This window comes from Notamacropus eugenii, chromosome 2 (assembly GCF_028372415.1).
Source record: "Notamacropus eugenii isolate mMacEug1 chromosome 2, mMacEug1.pri_v2, whole genome shotgun sequence".
Classification (NCBI taxonomy): Eukaryota; Metazoa; Chordata; class Mammalia; order Diprotodontia; family Macropodidae; genus Notamacropus; species Notamacropus eugenii.
In genome coordinates this window covers 460,125,698-460,145,983 of record NC_092873.1, presented here as the reverse complement: position 1 = coordinate 460,145,983, position 20,286 = coordinate 460,125,698, and the positions used below count along the sequence as shown (strand labels likewise).

At 39.6% G+C, this 20,286-nt stretch overlaps 1 protein-coding gene across 2 annotated transcripts in view; it reads right to left on the bottom strand.

Annotated features, from left to right (window-relative positions):
* The window catches only part of NIBAN1 (niban apoptosis regulator 1), a 195,805-nt gene that overhangs the window by 27,336 nt on the left and 148,183 nt on the right, over nucleotides 1-20,286 (bottom strand). For both annotated transcript variants that reach the window (XM_072648397.1, XM_072648396.1), the window contains exons 6-7: nucleotides 13,520-13,635; nucleotides 132-236 (exon numbers count right to left, since the gene is read on the bottom strand). In XM_072648397.1, coding sequence (XP_072504498.1) covers nucleotides 132-236; nucleotides 13,520-13,635 — 221 coding nt within the window. The remainder of the gene's footprint in view (nucleotides 1-131; nucleotides 237-13,519; nucleotides 13,636-20,286) is intronic.

The window sequence follows — 20,286 nt, the reverse complement described above, 5'->3', positions numbered from 1 at the left end:
AGTAGTCATGAATACAATTCCCTACCCAGAGTTCTCTTTTTTTAAAAAAAAAAGCTACCAATTGTGAGAAGGCAGCACTAATTTTGTTTTACCCACAAGCCAAGAGCAGTAATAAGACAAGAGTCACTTACACCAAACCAAGCTCTTTTTCTGTCATTCTTCTTTCCTTTCATTTTAGGTAAAAGGTCCGTCTGAAGGGTTGGCAAGAGCTCTTCCATCACTAGGTTACTCAAGATCTAAAGGATCAAGGAAAAACCAAAGCTTCAGCCCTTGGGGGTTTAAGTGAACTTGAAAATCGTTAAATGACTTCTAGGGTGGGGGTGGGGGGGAGGGAAGAAAAACTCCTGATTATCTGCCCTTTCCTCCAATGCTATTTGTTCCAAGTCAGTTAGAACATAGATCTCTTAGCTGGCCTTACCCTGTGCTCTCACAGGAGAAGGAGTCTCTAAAACTATAATTCAGACTGTTGGTACCCATTGAACGAGGAATGACCAAAAAAAAGTGGCACATTAATAGAATATGTTCCATCAAGGAAGGGACGGATATGAAGGAATCAGAGCACAGAAAGATTCAAGTGAGTTGATGTAGAGCAGAATAAGAACTAGAAAAATAGCATTCAAAAGAAAAACTTAAAAGGAAAGATCTGATAACTGAACTCTGTGTAACTATAATGATCAAGCTTGACTCTGGGAAAGAGTTGCAGGAAAGTACCTCTTCACTGCAAGAGTGAGGGACAGAGTCAATATATAGGTTACTGTTGCTAACCTGTTTTTTTTTCTTTTCTTTTTCTTTTCTTTTTGGTTACAAAAGATGGCTCACTGGGAAGAACTGTGAATAGGAATATATCCAGAAACATAGCAGGTCTTTTAATAAATGCTTGTAGATTGATGTAATTAATAAAAACTGGTAAGGGCTTCCCATAACTAACCCAACTTAGAGCCAGGATGTCTACTGTTCTTCGGCTGTATCCATGTCATATGCCATGTCACTGCCTGAGCACCACTACTCTGTCTACACCCAACCCCTTCACTGTTCCAGTTCTGATGGCTCAGAGGGAATGTAAATAGCAATTGTTTGTGTTTTGGCAAAAAACCCTAAAGGTCTTCCCCTCCCAGATTGATTTTTTTTGACTAGGTAAAAGAGGCCATTCTTTGCCTCTTTTCTTACCTAGCCTTAATCGATGAATGCCTCAGACAAACAGACCTAGGAAGGACCTTAGCTTAAAAAGGCCAAGGTCTTCCACTGCATCCTAAGCCACTGCCACTTGTCCTTATCTATATCTTGCCACTGGACGAAGATGGCTCTAGATGAGAAAGTGAAGCTAATGACTGCACGGCTCTGCCTCAAATTCAATTCACTTGCAAGTCAAAGACATCACCTTCCTGAGGTCATTTATTGGTCCTCTTTGAAAATGAAGGACAAACAAAAAACAACCTGAAAAGAAGATGGCAATCAGTCGTCCTATGACTACTCACAGTCTTGTGGATTCTCTAGTCCAAATCACCTCCCACTGACTACTCTTTGAAAAGAGTCATCTTCCCTTATTAAATGTAAGCTTCTTAAGAGGAAGAAATGAATTTAACTTTGAATATAGGACTTTTAAAAAAATGCCTTTTCATTCATTTAAAAGATATTTTTAACAAAAGAGGAAAGAAAAGAATCTGTGATCTGGTGAGAAAATGCTGCAGGTTTCAATCCGGAGGCGAAGCCACAGAAATCTTGAATAAGACAACCTGAGAAGCAAAAAAATTTTAAACTTCCCGAATGACCAAAATTCATGAGGACGATGGATATTTTCACATAGAAAAGAGCCAACAACTTACCATACTTAACAGAAATGTCATAGCATTTAGAGTTGGAAGGACCCCAAGACAACATTAAGCCCTGCTCCCTTATTATTTAGGCAGGAAATGAAAGTCAGAGAGGTTAAAGTTAGCCAACTAACTAGTGGCAGCCCCAGGACAAGAGCTGAGCCTCCTGACTCCCAAACCAGTGAGGGAATAGTGGTGCTGGGCCTGGAATGAAGAAGCCCTGAGCTCAAATCAGACTCTTAGACACTTACTAGCTATGAGATCTTAGGCAAGTTACTCAACCTCTGTGTACCTCAGTTTTCTGAGGGACATGTACAAATGAGGATCATGACAGTATCTACCTCCCAGGGTTGTTGTGAGGATCAGATGAGGAATTATTTAGTTTAGCACAGTGCCTAACAGCATATAGTAAGTACTTAATAAATGTGTGTTCCCTTCCCATTCTCCTACCTCTCACACTAGGTCACAGTTGTCAAGATGGGATAGGAACAGGTAAAAAAACTGATCCTGGTGGGTGGGGGTTAGACAAGTCTCCCTCAGGCCCTAGTCAGCAGGCCTTTTTCAATGTTCCCTTTAAAAATGTGCTACAAAATGTAAGTTAAAGACTTCAGCTTAAAGTGTTATTGGCTTGTAAACTCCTTGAGGGTAGGAACTGTCTTTTGCTTCTTTTTGTATCCCAGGTACTTAGCAAAGTACCTGGCACACAGTTGGCACTTAATAAATGTTTATTGAGTGACTGAATAAACATTTCCTTGTCAATGGGGATCAGTCTTAGCATAAAAGGATGGAGCATTACAAGTGGAGTTTCAGGTTCTAGTAGGCAGTGGAATCAATTAATCAATTCACAGGTACTTACTAAATGTTTAGTATGTTTCAGGCATGGTGCTAAGTTCCAGGACTGCACAAACACACACAAAAAGAGTTAAACAGTTCCTGCCCTCCTAGAGGAAGTAACCTTGCTCTCTAGGAAGGGATTTATTTTGCCCATGACCAAAGGCTAGCCCTAGGGAAGGACTTACAAACCACAGATTGAAAAAACCCTGGAATCCATTCGGGGAAAGTAACTTTTCCCCTAATGCACAATAACAATAAATGCCCACGGACAAAAATAAATGTCACTCAGACCCAAAAGGGATTTTAGGAGATCAACTAACCCAAGTTACTGTCTTCTGAGTGAGCCCGAGAAAATCAAGTGATGAGACTCATTAAAATCAAATACTAGGCTAGATCAATCAATTAAGAGAAATTGAATAAACTTTTTGTTCTTGTTTATTCAATTAATTCAAAAAGTATTTATTAAGGACCTACCATGTTCCTGGTACTTCGTACAGAGACAAAAGCTAAAGCTATTCTTCAAGGGACTTAGGGTGCCCTGGTAAGAACTTGCATAAATAAATACAAAAGAGATATAATGGAAATGTAGAGTGATTTTGCTGGAGGAAGGTTATTAGCAGCAGAGAACTAAGGCCTAGGAAAAAATCTCTAGTAGGAGGTGGTAAGTGAGCTAAGCTGTGATGGTAGCTTGGAATTCTAAGAGGGGAGGGAAGGAGGGAGGGAGGGAGGACATTTTAGTACTGGATCCAAGCCTTGGGCAAAGGTACATAGGCAGAAATGGAAAACCATACATGAGTAAAATAGCAAATAGGCTGGAAGCAGAGTGTAGGAAGGAGACATATGGAAAATAAGATTGTAAAAGGCGCTTAAAGTTGAATGTGAAGAGCTTTAAATGGCAAACAGAGATCTTTTTTTTTTCCCCCTAAAGGCAATAGGAAGAAGCTAGAGCTTTTTGAGCAGAGAAATGACATGGCTTGAATTGTATTTTAGGAATATTAATTTGGAACCTGAGCAAAGAAAATATTGGGCAGGGAGGAAACTGGAAGCAGGAAGACTAATTAAGAGGCTATTTCATTAGACCAAGCTGAACCCAGGGTAGTAGCCATGTCATTGGAGAGAAGAGGATGGATGCAAAAGAGCATATGGGGGTGGACACTAAATATGGAGTGGGGAATGAGAAAGAACTGAAGAGTCAAGGCTGACTCTGACATTGTAAACCTCAGTGATTGGAAGGATATTGGTGCTCTCAACAGAAACAGGGACTTTACAGAGAGTAGGTTGTGGCCAGGGGACCAAAGAAGTACATATGGAATAATTTTACATGTATAAATACATATTTTGTGTCTAATGGTAGCCATCTTGAGGGTGAGGTAGAGGGAGGATAGAGAAAAAGGAAAAAAATAAGAAATTTACACAATAATTTTGTTGTATATTTGAAAGAAATAGCAAGTCGTGCATAGTTGATTTGCAATTTCATGTACAATTATATTTTTTATTGCACTATGTTATATTTTACTCCATAAACATCTAATAATGTAATAAAAAAGAAAAGGAAAGAAAAGGAAAATAATGAGGTCTGGTTTTAATATGAGTTTGAGATTTCTAGCTAATATCCAGTTGGAAACATCCAATAGCAGATCTGGACTAGAGCTTAGGAGAGATACAAGGACTATTACCTTCAAATTATTTTCTTATGGATCAAAGGTAGGAAGAGGGAAGGAGTAGAAAATGAGCACAGAGCTCTGAATAATTCTCCCATAAATAGATATTCACTGGTTGATACAGAAATATGTTTTACATGACTTATATGCATAATGAGTAACATATTCTTGCCTTCTCCATGGGTGGAGAAAGGAATTAAAGTGAGGGAAAGAATTTGGAGCTGAAAATAAAAATAAAATTTAAAAACAAACAAATAGATGCTCACATTATCTTAGCCTACTAATAACAAAATCATAAAAAGGGTCAGAAAATGGAAAGAAATGCATCTATCAAATAAGTAGGACTGACACATATTTTGTATAAGAGGGAAAACAACTTTGGAGACTTTCAAGATTCAAGATTTTTCAAGATTTTAAGACAGCCTTGCTGCAAGGCTGTCTTAAAACATTCAGAGGAATTGATCTCTTTGGCCAAGGAATGTGTATCTTTGGTGCTTCAACTGAAATTTATGTACTGCATCATCAGTGCTCCCCACCCCTACATTATCATTAGAACAGGAGTGATATTTTATTCTGTTTGTGAATATGATCTGTTGAGGCTGGGTCTATAACTTAGCTTTTAGTACAAGGCTCTGGGCAAGGACCCAGCTTAGAAAGAAACACTGGAGGAGTAAGGGGTGAAGATTTAAAAAGGGGGGAGAAGTCACTCCAAACAACATCTGTTCTATTCATTTTAAAATAATATTTGGATAAAATTACTTCTCTGCCCCTTCTCCCACCCTATAAAAGAGTCAACCAAATTTGACTTTGCTGTGAGCTCAGTGATCTAATTGGTGACCCTGTGCCATCAGGAACAGTTCATTAGATCATCAGGTCATTTTCTCTACCAGGGCACGAAGGAGGCCACTGACAAAGGAGGGAGATCAGAGAAGGACTTATGGGAAAGATGAGTATGATCTCAACTGGTGTATGCTGAGAGGGAGGACACATCAAGCACAGCAAACAATTTGACCAAAGAGGTGGGAAAGGAAAAGACACATGTCAAGGAACAGAGCGAAGTCTGGTTTAGCTGAAGTAGTTAGGTAGAGGAAAACAATATGAAAGGAGACTGGAAAGGTATGTTTTGATGAGTTCAAGAGGAAAATTGAAACATTCAGACTTCATCAAAGTTAAGATGCTTTGCTACTAAATTCAAGTTGAACACTTCAAGTACTCTCAAAGTTCTCAGTGAAAAAGTTGAGAACAATGCTAGGAGGAAGGAAGGAACTTTACATCCCTGCCATCTCATCAGCTATCTTTCAGCTTGTATGGGATAGAGACAATGCCTGGAGGACTTAATCCTTTCCTCTCTGGAACTCCCAGATCCCAAGGTTCTGAATGGTGAGGACCTTGTGTAGGGCCAGTATATTAGCCAACCTTCACTTTACTCTCCTTCCATCTTCTTAACAGGCATAGGGAATGCAGGGGAAAGACCAGTTAATGCTTGGAGAACTGATATACTGAAAATGCTGGGTTCTTGGCATTTATCTCATGTTTTCCTTTGCATTTCTCACTTCAAGTTCTAATCAAAATTCCACTTTCTACAAGAAGTCTTTTTCAATCTTCCTCAATGCTAGACCTTTCTTCTGAGATTATTTCCAATTGTCCCAGTATATACATATGTGTTTGTGTATATGTATACGTATACATATATACACACAGTATATACATAGTATATATGCATATATAAACAATATATACACCGTATGTATGCACATATAAACACGTGTCTGTGTATATATATATATATCACATGCACAAGTATATAAACATATATACATATACTGTTTGTGTATTAGGTATGAACAAGATATATATACCTGATTATATGTGTGTATATGCACAGATAAGTGTACATATAGGTAGATTCCTACACAATTGTCTGCATGTTGTCTCCCCTATTAGACCGGGAGCTCCTTGAGAGCAAGTTCTAGGGTTTGTGGTCTTTTTCCCCTTTTCTTTGTTTCCCCAGCATTCAGCACAGTTCATGACACTTAAGTGCTTAATAAATGCTTGTTGTCTGATTAGAACTAACCAATGTGCATTTATTAAGCATTTACTGAATGCAAATGATGGTGCCAAGTGCTGGGGATACAACTGCATGAAAAAACAATGACAGTCCTTGACTTCAGGGGGCTTGTATTCTAAGGAGGAAAGACAACGTCAAGAGGAGCCCGGAAAGAGGAAAGGTTCAGGTGCAGAGTTGGTGGAGATGTCTGTGAATTGGGGTTGGGGTTGTATTCCATGTAAAATGAGATGAAAACTCACCTATCCAAGCAGGGGGACCCAAAGACTGAGAGACAGGAGGGATGAGGAAGATGACCAGGAGGCATGGGGGAGGACATAGCTGAAGTGCGGAGTTTGAGATGTGTGTAGGACACCCAGACTGAAATGTTCAGTAAAGAATTGGTGATGTGGGACCAGGAAAGAAAACAAGCTTGGATACAGAAAGCTCTAGGAGCTGTCAGCATAGAGATGGGAATTAAGCCCAAGCAAGCTGAAAAGGTTACCAAGCATAAGACAAGTGAGTGAAAAAATAAAAAGGACTCAGGGTATCCCCATATTTAGTGAACAAGCATTAATTGTTGTTTCACTTTTCAGCTGTTTTTGATTCTTTGTGACCTTTTTTGGGCCATGTGGTTTGCCATTTCCTTCTCCATCTCATTTTATAGATGAGGAAACTGAGGCAAACAGGGTTAAGTGGCTTGCCCAGGGTCACACAGCTAGCCAGTGTCTGGGACCAGATTTAAATTCAGGAAGTTGAGTTTCCCTGACTCCAGGCCCAGCGCTCTGTCCACTATGGCGCCATCTAGCGGCCCCAAGCACTAATTACCTATTATGGTCTAGAGTGCCCTGAGTTATACAATAAAGAACATTGCTTTTTTTGTCACATTAAAAGTAGAGGATTACAATAAACATCTTGACCCATTTCAGATATGCCCAGTTTTTTAAAGTCAGGATTTCCCTTTGTATAATAACAGTGCTACTTTTCCTACCACCCTGCTGTTCTTTTCTTTGGGACAAAAGAGTGCCCAGACCACCTGCCTTAAGAGGTGATGAGTTTTCCCTCTTTGGAAGCCTTCAAGTGGAGACTGGACAGCCCCTTGTTTAGTATGTTACAGCAGGGATACTTTTAGGATTTGGGTGGGACTAGATGGTGGCTGAGGTTCCTCCCAACTCCCAAATTTTGCAAGACATTCACTTATACTTTCCAACACCTCTAGGGCTGAGTGCCTCAATCTCCTTATCTATAAAATGAATGGGTTGGACTAGACCTTCTCTGTGGTCTCTTCTAGGTCTAAGTCTATGACAAGTCTAGCTCACATTTATATCACCCTTTAGGGTTTACAAGGTGCTTTGTATATATTGTATCATACGATCCTCACACTAACTTTGCTGGGTAGGTAATGATTATCTCCATTTTGGAGACAAGGAAGCCGAGATTCAAAGAGATTCCACGTTCTTTTCAAACTCACACGGATAGGTATTATCTAAGGGGAGATTCAAACTTAGGTTTATCCTGACCCTCAGGCCAGATAGCTATCCAATAAACTGCATTTTCCATGATGCTAATATTTTGACTCCTCCCTTATTCCCGGTCAGCTACTGTGAAGAGGGCAATATTATTACTGACCAACTAAATGTTACTTGAAGAAAAGAAATATATACATATATAAATGAATCAATCAGGGTTTTCAGAAATACTTTACGATTTCCACAATAACAAACTTTATGAGCAAGTTAACCTAAGTTATTTGCTCAGCCTGGCTATCAGACTAAAATAACCACAGCCATTGTGCAGAACCAACTGTGGGGGCACACAATGCTTTTAGCGTGAGTCACCACTGGAAAGATAATCTCTCAAATTGTCTGGAAGTCTTCTGATTACAGGTTGCCCAGGTTAGTACATTATGAGTAAGTTCTTGGCTAGCATGAAGAAACTATGAAGATACATGCAACGCTTTAAATAAAGAACGCTATAGATCAGAGGGAGCCTTTGTCTGTGTCATCTTAAGTCAGGTGATAAATTTTATCCTCTTTAGCTTGTGTGTATTTCCTTTAATCTCGCCTTCTGTGCCATCCTTCTCTTCAGTGCCTGTTCTGTTCTTTGCCACTCTAGGAGTCTTGCTTTATTGTCAAAGGCTTGTCAACTATACTATTATATTATCGATATTATAAATATATTATCAATAGCTATTGTTGAGTTGTTCAGTTGTATCTGACTCTGCTTTACCCTGTGGACCATACTTGTCCATGGGGTTTTCTTGGCAAAGATACTGGAGTGGTTTGTCATTTCCTTCATCATTGGATTAAGACTAACAGAGGTTAAGTGATTTCCCCAGGGTCATATAGCTAGTAAGTATCTGAGGCTGGATTTGAACTCAAGTCTTCCTGACTCTAGACCTAGGGCTTTATCCACTGAGGCATGTAGCTGCCTCAAGGCCTGGCACATAGTAGGCAGGTGCTTAACAAGTGCAAGGTCAGAATATCTTGGCTTCTATTGGTAAGTCAGATTCTCACAAGTTCCTTTTAAAAATATATTTTAGTTTATTAATGCCTGTACTGTAAAAATACATACACTATTACTTCCTAGTGACTTCCCTCCCTTCCCCAAAATGTAACCCTTCTTTGTAGTAGAAAAATTCAGCTACATAAAACAAATCAACACATTGCTGATGTCAGACAATGTATGCCTCACTACACACCCTTAGCCCCACCACCTCTCTACTGAAAGTCTAGAAGTACACTTTGCTATTAATCCTTTAAAGTCCAAATTGGCCACTGCTTTAATTTGAGTTCTGAAATCTTTCAGACTGGCTTTGCATTTGGGGGGGGGGGTGTCATTCTGTAAATTATTCCCCTGGTTCTGCCTATTTCACATTGCCTCACTTCATATGTCTTCTTAAGTTTTTTTTAATGAATTTTTCATGTTCATCATTTCTTACAACATGATAGTTCTCCATTATGTTCATAAGCTTCAGTTATCTCAACCACTCCCTAATTAATGGGTACCCACTTTCTTTCTACTTCTCTCCTACAATACAAAGCCCCTAAAATATTTTTGTATCTAAGGGTCAAACTCCAATGTCTTTGATTTCCTCGGGTAGAACCATCCCACCATCTCTGCAGAAAGCAGTGTGGCATTATGAAACTGGACTGAAAATTCAACCAACTCGAGTTCTAGCTCTGGCATGTCCATTGCTGCTGCTATTAACTAGCTGTGTGACCCATTTAACCCTGGTTTCCTCTTTGGTAAAATGGGGATAATCTCAAATGTTCCTTCCAGTTCTAAAATTCTTTAAGTCTGTGATTCCACTAAAAATACTTAAGTTATGAGGGAATAAAGACTCAATGATTAGGACATCCTCTGGTACTATGGAGAAGAGCCAAAGGAAAGACAAGCTAAGGCAGCACTCGTACCCACCTAGAATTTAACAGAAAATAATAATGATCAATGCATTCCAATGAGAGGCTGGGCCTCATAAATAGAGAGTAAATACTCTGGGAACTGCTGCCAGGTCTCCCTGGAGTTTAGGTTACTTTGTGACTCCAACATACATTGATTTCTACTCTGCTTAATTCAGTTTGATTCATGGTAATGTCTTTATAATAAGTTTATAGCCCTATTCTAACTGCCTGCATCATTTCATAGAACACTTTGTCACAGCAGTATCCAATGCTGATGTTTATAAGTGTTTCTCGGCATTTGTTTCCTGTATATGTTTCCCTGGTCTCTCATTTCCTTAGACACGGGGTGTTCGTTCTCGTTCTCTCGTTCTCTCTCTCTCTCCCTCTCTCCCTCCCTCCCTCCCTCCCTCCCTCTCTCTCTCTCTCTCTCTCTGCATTCCAGAACTCTGTCAACAGTTCTCCTATCCCTCACTTAGGTTAGCAACTTGGAGTCATCATTAACTCTTTCCTCTCTTCCTCCATCCTCACTTCCAAACGATTGTCAAGTTTTATTGTTTCTACTTCTCCAAACTCTCTTCCATCTATCCCCTTCATTCTATGGAAGCAATCATGTGCTATCATGGCACAAGAACAAGAGCTGGGAGCCTTGAAGTCTGGAGTTCAAATCCTATGTCAGATACCTATTAGCTGTGTCACCCTGGGCAAATGACTTAACTTTTCTCAGCCTCAGTTTCTTTATCTGTAAAATGAAGGTAACCCTACCTGCCAGGATCAAATGAGATAGTATATGTAAAACAATTTGTAAACTGTAAAGTGCTGTGGAAATGAAAGCTGTTTTCTATACATTCTAGCTAGGTGAAAAGTGGATAAAACACTGGACCTGGAGTCAGGAAGACCTGAGTTCAAATCCATCCTCAGATACTCACTAGCTACGTGACCCTGGGCAAATCACCATATGCTTCAGTTTCATCAACTGTAAAATGAAGATAAAAACAATACCTACCTCACAAGGTTGTCATGAAGATTAAGTGATATAACATTTGTAAAGCACTTAGTACAGTGCCTAGTAGATTGTAGGTACTATATAAATGCTTATTCCCTTCCCTTACCCCTAATTCAGCCCCGCATCCATCCCTCTTGTCACACAACTGCCACACAACTGCCACACAACTGCCAAATGCAACCATGCTCTCTCTTCCTACTTACAAACACTCAATAGCTCCCTGTTACTTTAAGGATAAAATATAAAATCTTCAATCTGCATTTAAGCACTTCTATAATTTGACTCCCACTTACCTTTCAGGTGGTGCAGTGGATAGAGCACCAGTGTAGGAGTCAGGAAGACCTGAGTTCAAATCTCACCTCAGACACTTGACACTCACTAGTTGTGTGACCTTGGGCAAGTCACTTAACCCCAATTGCCTCATCCTGGGTCATCTCCAGTCATCCTGATGAATATCTGGTCACTGGATTCAGATGGCTCTGAGGAGAAGTGAGGCTGGTGACTTGCACAGCCCTCTCTCACTCAAAACAAAGTCAAGTACAAGTCATGTCACCATTTCTCTGATGGCATGGTCTTCTTCGGCAACGAAGGATGAACGCGCACACACGCACACACACACACACACACACACACACACACACACACACACACACACACACACACCTTTCTGGTCTTATTTCATATTACTCCTCTTCACCTACTCTCCATTTCAGTCAAACTGGTCAGCTAACTATTCCCTATGCACAGAGGACATATCTCCTACCTCTGTGCCTTTCTATTCAACCCTCCCCCCAAGTCTAAATTGCCCTCCTTACTTATTCCTACCTTGTAGACTCTTCTCCCTAGCTTCCATCAAAGCACAACTAGGGGTCCATCTCCAATATGAAGCCTTTTCCAATTAAGCTGATCAATGAGATCATAGATTTGGAGCAATAATCCACATGTGAGGTCATCATGTCTCATGCCCTCATTTTGTTGGTTTTCAGTGTTTCAGTTGTATACAACTTTTTGTGACTCCCTGGACCATAACACATTAGACCCTTCTATCCTCTACTATCTCTCAAAGTCTGTCCAAGTTCACATTCTTTTTTTGCCATGACACTATCCAGTTCATTCTTTGCCATCCCTTTTTCCTTTTATCTTCAATCTTTTCCAACATCAGGGTATTTTCCAATGAGTCCCATCTTCTCACTATGTGTCATTACTTAAGCTTCAGCTTCAGGATTTAATTTTCCAGTGAATAGCCTGAATTTTTTAAGTACTAAAATTCTTTTAAGTATTAATTAATCATGCCCTTGTTTTACAGATCAGGAAACTGAGGCTCATAGAGATTAAGTGACTTGTCCGCAGTAAGCAGTCAGCACCTCTTTAGTCTAAAAATTACCTTGTGTTACTTTGTATATAACTCTTCTTTAAATCTATACATGGAGGGTCCCACCAGCAGAATATCAGCTCTCTGAAGGTGGGAAATGTTTTTTGTTTTTGGAACCTCAGTGCTTTGCACAAAGCAGGTACTTAATAAATTGCTGCTGCTGACACAGACCTATACACATAGTCAGTGATCAAAAGTAGAGTGGAAAGAACTTTGGGTTTGATGTGTGAAGATTTGAGTTAGAATCCTAGCTACACCACTCACAAAACTTCATGACCTTGAGGATATCAGTGCATCTCTCTGAGCCTTAGTTTCCTCAGCTATAAAATGAAAATGTTGGACCAGATGACCTCTAATATCCCTTCTAGCTCTAAATCTAATGATCATATGATGTGATAAGCTTTTATTTTTTTGCCTCTCATAAATATTTGATTTCTTTCTCTTCTTAGAATTTCTAATGAATGCACTGGGGACACCTCAAATCCAGAAAATAAGAATTTGTCCAAGCTCAGCTCTCTGTCTCAAGTTGGGAAATAAACAGACTTGGACTTCATGGAAAGGAAGATTCTGAGTCATATGGTAAAACAATAAAGAACAGCCCTGTCTCCTTGAGAAAATGTTTTGAGCTTTAGAAGTTTAATAACCATAGAGAGGCCAAGAGCCATCTGGCATCTTCTTAGTCCTGGCTCCCAATAACAGGTCTCACAGACCCCAAGACTCTTCAGGGACATGGGGGATTCAGAATCTGGATGCCTATATTTAAATACATATTTTTAAAATCCTGTCCAACATTTCCTTTTTGTTTAATTATACATACAACTGACCACACTGTGCGAGCTATAGTCATCATGTTGAGGACAGCTTTGGGGAGATCCATGCAATAAGACGCCTGGAATAGTAACTAATACAGAGGGGTCAACTTACACTGGATATTGATCAGTGTGGACTAAATGAGCAAAAAGGAAATTACAATGACTAATCACAGTAAATCACCAGACAGGATAAAATATGTAGAAACTTTGTTGAGGCCTTATTTAAAAACAAAAACCTAGTCCTATATTGAAAATGCAACTGCCATCTTCTAAATCTCTCATTCAATTTACTGGATTATTGGGTTACCCCTTATGTAGAAAAAAAGGTGTAAGAAAGGTTCCTTCTATGCCTGTGATGAAGTTCCACTGGTTAATATTCTCTGGTACTCAGAATATGTATGTGTGTATATATGTACACAGTTAGTGCTTAATCATTCTTGTGGGTATTGAACAACTTTAGATGAGAAAAAAAATTTCCTCCGGAATTACCATCCTTACATTGCAACTGAGACCATTATCTTGAATTACCATCATCACCTGAAATAAGACAATCCCAGGAAGGCTCAGCCTAATGTTACCTGGACTTCATTCCCAGTGATCATTTCCCATGATCCATAGTGGCCTTTCTCCTGTCGGAAGAATTGTACTGCTTCTAAAAAGGCTTGTGCTTCAAATGTTTTCTGCTTCAAGTAATCTATAAGTAAATAAGATCAGAGTAATTAGCAAGAAAAAGTATTTGACATTTTCCCTTGATTCTTTAATATGCTTTAACTTAGGTGAAAGGGTCCAAGAAGCTTTGTAGTCAATGAACTGCCATCTCAATCAATCAATTTAAAACAAGTACAATAAATTAACAAATATTAAATGTATGCTACGTGCCAGGCACTGTGCTAGGGGAAGGATGTGGCAGAGACCAAAGGTAAACAGGCCCTGCCCTCAAGGAGCTTATGTTCTACTAGGGGAGACATCTACATAGACAGGGATAATAAAGTAGAAACAAAGTGATTCCGAAGAGAGGGCAGTAGTAGTTGGGGGTACTTCAGGTAGAGAGAAGGGCTTTAGCTGAACATTGAAGGAAACTACGTATTCTAGGAGGCAGAAGGAAGGAGGGAGTGCATTCTAGACTCAAGGAAAAGGACAGGGATGGGAAAGAGAATGCCATGTAAGAAGAATTGGTTGCCTATGGTATGTGAAGAGGAGTAATGTATCATGAGGTTGGGAAGGTAGGTTGGGACCAGTTGGTGAAGGGTTTTATCATGCAGAAGAGTTTATATATGCTACTAGACAGGTTCATATTGTCTCCTAGAAAGAGCTCCTAGAGTTCATTATTTACTTGCTGTGTTATCTAGGGCAAATCACTTGACCTTTCTGGGCCTCATTTTCTTAAAGTAAAAGTAAGGGGACAGATAAGATGCTCTCTGAGGACTCTTCTGGCTCTAAATCCATGATCCCACAATCCCATGGTCCAATGCTACTACAGAGGAATAGGACTGTAGGGACCAGGATAAAGTCATACATCTGCTCTGATATCAGAGTCCCTGGGTCCAAACCCCACCTCGGCCATTTTCTATGGTGTGACTTTGAGCTGATCATTTAATTTTCATTGACCTCAGTTTTCTCATCTGTAAAATGAAGGTGTTGGATTATAGTAAATGGTTTCTGAGGTCGGTCTGAGCTTGAGATTTAGGATCCTATGATATATAATCTGTAGGTCCATAAATCTGTAGGTCCATGCATAGGTTCCCAAAATGGGCAATATCACCCCTTGAGGAGTGCTGGAATGATCCAGTTTTCTTATTTACAAATGGGGGGGGGCACTGAATAAAAATAAGGGGGTGGTGGAAGCATGAGGAAAGAAGAGAAGAGAAGAAAATTTTGAAAATCTGTTTGTACACGTTTCATTAGTTATGTTACAGAGTTAAAGTCATAGCAATTACATTATTTTCAGTAGTCAAGTCTGCTGACAGGTCTTAATAAGCAAGTGTTGGCAGCCAAGCATGTTGCTCAAAAGGCAAGACTATGTGCGTGTAATGACTTGTTTACAATACAATATAATAAAATACTGTGTGGTTACAATACATAATACTGCATCATCAAAATTTCAATGCAGGAAAAACCCCCACAAATTTACAATAAATTATTAAATTTAAGATGCATCATTGTAAAAAATAAATTTTTTAATATTTTTTGAAATGACACATTTCAAAAAAACACTAAAGTGTAGATTTTCAGGGGGGCACTGAGTAATTTTTTTAAAAGGCAGGGCAAATAAGTTTGGGAACTTCTGTTATAGCTTTACAACCTATTAATTCAGAGTTGAAAACAGAGGAAGAGTCTGAAGCCTATCAAAGTGAAGTGATTGACCCAAGGTCACACATTTAACCAGGGGCAGAGTGGTCTGGAGAAAAAGGTCTTGACTCCCAGATAGTATTCTTCCCACTACACTGGTCTCAACAAAAGGCTAATTAACTCTAAGGAAAGAGAGTGGACTTGTGATTTCTCCAGTATGGGGAACTTTTTGATAAAGTAATTTTTTCTGCCCATGTAGGTTAGCACCTTCTCTAAAACTTGAAGTCTTAAGAGTGTTTCCTAGAACCCTGGTAAGTTAGGTGATTTGCTCAGGATCACATTATGTGAAAGGTGGGACTTGAACCAGGGGTGTACTAATAGATGTTTAACAACTGGCTCTCCCCTCCAGAAGAAATGTATGCATGACACTTTAAAATTTAATCTGAATTAATAACATGCTTTATGCCACTTAAAGTCTAGACAATGAACCAAACAATAAATCAAGCCTTGATTTGCACTGTTTCCTGATTGCCAAGCTATGACTGCCCATGCTGAAAATATGTCAACTCTGGTGAGCTAGTTCAGCTTGGCTCTAGCGCATATCTGATTTGAACTCTGGTCTTTATGTTTAGAGACTGGCCCTCTAGCCACTACACCATACTCTCTGATGGAAGACAAAAAGGTTCAGAGTTGGTACCAGGTGAAATTGTTAAATGGGCAGTTAATTTGGGGCACTCAGAAGGACTCTCTTTCCCTTTGCCATTTTTTCCCTGCTCCAGATTTCTTATGTTGCTCACTGAAAGGATGAGAAATGTCTCATGCTCCAAAATTATCCCCTTCTTTTCTCTCTTTTTACAGACATTGCAGATGGACATGAATGTGGGCCTGGAACGGAATAGCGGATGGAAATTGGGCTAGATTGCATTTGGAAAAGTATACTGCACTTTTAATCATCTCCAGCTGCTCCCTGCAGTAAAAAGCCCATCTTTTTAACACCAATATTCTGCCAGTGATGTTATATAGCTGCAAATCATGGGACACCATGATCTCAGAAAAATCCCAACTGTGGGCCATGGAAAGAGTCATGGTGAATAAATAAGTAATAGTGTTAATAAGAGAAGTGATATCATCAAGGGCATAAATAACTAAAAAGGGAGATTAGTTGATCACCCAAGTACAACCCAGGTAATTTTCACATACTTTAAAAACTAAGTGTTTTGGACAAATGGAGGATTTATGTAAGCTGGACAAGAATGACAAAGGGAAAGGTGTGGATGAGCTGCAACCTGTATTGGGGAAGAGAATCCCACAGACATGAGACAGAGATCCACTGAAGTATCCTGTTCCATCAGAACTTTGATTGCCTTGTACAGCAAACTGAACTGGTTACCAGTGGGTCCCATGCGGTAATGGAAAGAGTACTGAATTTAGAATGAGAAGATCTAGGTACCAGTTGTGTGACCTTGAGCAAGTTGCTGAACCTCACTGAGACTCAGTTTCCTCATCTCTAAAATATTTCTTTTAAAGTTGTGACAGGTCAATTTTAGGCAGTCACATGAACCAAAGTCTGCGTATGATGGAAGATGCTGCAAACATTAGAAGTGAAAAGACCCACAGCAAAAAGACCAGGAATTTCAACAGCTTCTGCTTCAAAAAAAAAAAAAAAATGGAAACCAACCATAAATTATCAGTCTGGTGTACTAGTATGAATCAGAGGACCTGGGTTCATGATCAATGCTGCCCTTAACTTTCTTCTCATTCACTTCTTAATCCCTTGTAATTTGGCTCCTGACATCTTTACTCAACCGAAACTGCTTTCTGCAAAGTTACCAATGATCTCTAAATGGCCAGATCTGGTGCTTTTTCTTAGTTCTCACCTTTCTTCAGTTCTCTGTAGCATCTGACATTGCTGATCACACTAACCTTCTGAATACTTCCTCTTGTCCACATTTTTGTGAAACTACTCTCTTGATTCTCCTTCTCCCAATCTGATCTCTCTTTCTCTTTCTTCTTTTGTGGATCCCCTCTATGTCCATCCCCCTAAATGTGGTTATACCCCAAGACTATGTCTTAGATTCCCTTCTCTTCTCTCTCCAAACTCTTTCTTAGTAATCTTATTACCAATATGATAACCGTATGGGTTAGATGTTTTCATTCCACACAGATGACTTCTAGATTTATATATGTAGTTTCCTACTGAAATTCAAGCTTACTTTCCTAATAACCTATAGGACATTTCCAATTGGATGTCCCAGAGGAATCTCAAACTCAACATATCCAAAGCATAACTTATCTTTTCTCTAAAACACTCCCTTTTTCTAAACTACCTAATTTTTTTTGAGGATACCATTATCCTTCCAGCTGCCCAGATTCACAATCTCAGTCATCCTTAACTCCTCAACACCCTTCACACCCCACTCCCTATTTCTAATAACTTGCCAAGTCCTGTTGATCCTATCTCCACAACAATTTTCATATCTGGCAGTTAGTTGATGCAGGGAATGAAGACATGGGTCTGGAGTCAGGAAGACCTGAGTTCAAGTCCTGCTTCAGACACTTACTAGCTGTGTGAACTTGGACAAATCACTTGACCTCTATCTGCCTCAGTTTCCTCAACTGTAAAATAAGGATAATAACCTGCAAGGTTATTGTGAAGATCAAATGAGATATTTGTAGTACTCAGTATTAGATATAGGCCTGGCACATAGGAGATGTTTTTAAAAAAATGCTTGTTCTCTTCCCCTTCCCCCTGCTTCTTACCCTTATGGCCTACACCAGACTTCAGGTCTCTATCACCTCTCTAGGCAGAACTATTGCAATAGCCTCCTAATGGTTCTCCCTCCTTCAAGTCTTCCTTAAACAAGACCTGACAGTGTCATGTGCTTGCTCAACAAACTTTGGTGGCTTTCTACTATCCCTGCAAATGCCTCTGTTTGGCATTTAAAGCCCTTAGCAAACCTTTTCAGGTTTATTACATATTACTCCTCATTATGCGTTCTATGGTCAAGCCAGATCAGCCTTCTTGGTGTTCTTCAAATACAACACTACGTCTACCATCTCTTTGCCTTTGCACAAGTGGTTCCCATGACTAGGATGCAGTCTGCACCCACCTTTACCTCTTAGGATCCCTAGCTTACTCCAAAGCTCAGCTCAAGTACCACTTCCTCTATAGGTGACCCTTCTCTCTCATTCCCCTCATTTCCCAGTGCCTCTCATAATTACTTAACATTTACTTTGTATATGTAAGGTACTGTCCTTTTTGGATCCAGTTTTGTTGTTGAAAGGGGCAGGAAAAGAACATTTTTGTAAGGAAAACAGATAAAATCAACTTACAAAGAAACACAGCCTCTCCAGTAAAACATTTGAGACAAACAGCTTCTTCTGAGGACCATATAGAGAACTATTCCCCAGATGAATGAGAGGGTCTGTTTGAAGGCAGAGCAATGAGTAGGGTATTGATAGCTATAGGGAATTGTGGCCCATTACACTATGTATGTGTGATTGTTTTTAGAGATGTATAGTTTATAGTAGAGAAGCCTTTTTTATTAGAGATTTGTAGTTTATAACAAACAAAATTGTAAATTAAACCAAATAACTGCTTGAGGAGTAAAGGGAGATGATTTAAAAAACCATTGGATTCAAATTTGACAGAAAGGTAGATTTCTTGAGGTTTGCATCAAATGTTTGAGTCACTGACCACCAGGAAGCTCAGATTTGAGACTTTGGAAGATATAAAATATTTTCAGGAGAAGAAGCTAGAAGACAAGATAGAAGAAGCAAAAGAGAATACTGAGCTGAAGAGTCTCAAGTTGGGGACAGAAGACAAGGTTACAAGAAAAGCTGCATACAAGACACAGAATACAGAACTTGACAGGAACTGAGCTGATAGGAAGGTTTTGCATGAAGCTGCTCTGCTGGGAGTCCACTGATTGGAAAAGTGTTACTGCTTTAAGGACTGGCTGAAGAAAAGCTGGCTAAGGTAAGAGAGTTCTCCAGTTACTATGCTGATTAGAGAGAGATGAATCATACTGCTATGTATAATGCTTATTGCTCTCTAGTGCCAACTATAGCCTGAGAAAGGGGAAACCTCTCACGGGTTCCTGGTTGTTTCCTTTTGCCCTCCGGTTTGAAAAGGGAAAAGTCAGAATTTGCATTTGCTTTGCTATGAAAAAAGACTTAACTGAGCCTAGTAGTTGTTCAGTCATTTTCAGACATGTCCAACTTCTTCATGATCCCATTTAGAGTTTTCTTGGCAAAGATATTCAAGTGATTTGCCATTTCCTTCTCCAGTTCATTTCACAGAGGAGGAAACTGAGGCAAACAGGGTGAAGTGATCTACCTAGGGTCACACAGCTAGGAAGTATCTGAGGCCAGATTTGAACTCAGGAAGATGAGTCTTCCTGACTCCAGCCCTGGCACTCTGTCCACTGTGCCACCTAGATGTCATATGTCTCAGAGGCAGGACCTCAGATCTCCCTGGCTGCTTCGAAGTTTCTTCTCTAATCACCACGCTGCCTTTCTCTAGGACTCAGGGATGTAGAAATAAGAATTCTAGATGAAACTTCCTGAGGCTTGCACTACTACATCAAAGTGTTACTGTGCTGTCCTTAATAAGGAAAGAGAAGAGAACTCTAAAAATATAAAATCCACGTATTGGATAGGTGATAGTGGACAAGTCACGGCGCTCTTCAGTTGCAACTCTTTACAACCATATGTTGCATAGCAATAGCTGACTGCTTCCTCACTGGGAGCTTCCATCTTTGATGAAATCATAGAAATTGTCCAAAACAAAACAAAAACGAAAACAAAATGAAACCCACCCAAAATCACAAAATCCTGGGACAAGTCAAAATTAAAAGAGCTACACAACAAAAGGGGACACTTTCATCCATACTCCCATGGTGTAAACAAGTAACGCATTTCTTTCTTTCTGTTTCTCCCTTCCATCCTTTTTCCTTTCTTTCTTCCCTCCATCTTTTCCTCCTTCTACCCTTCCTCTCTTTCTTAAAAAAAGTAATGAAAGTTTATGATTGATGCTCAATATCAGAATGGGGAT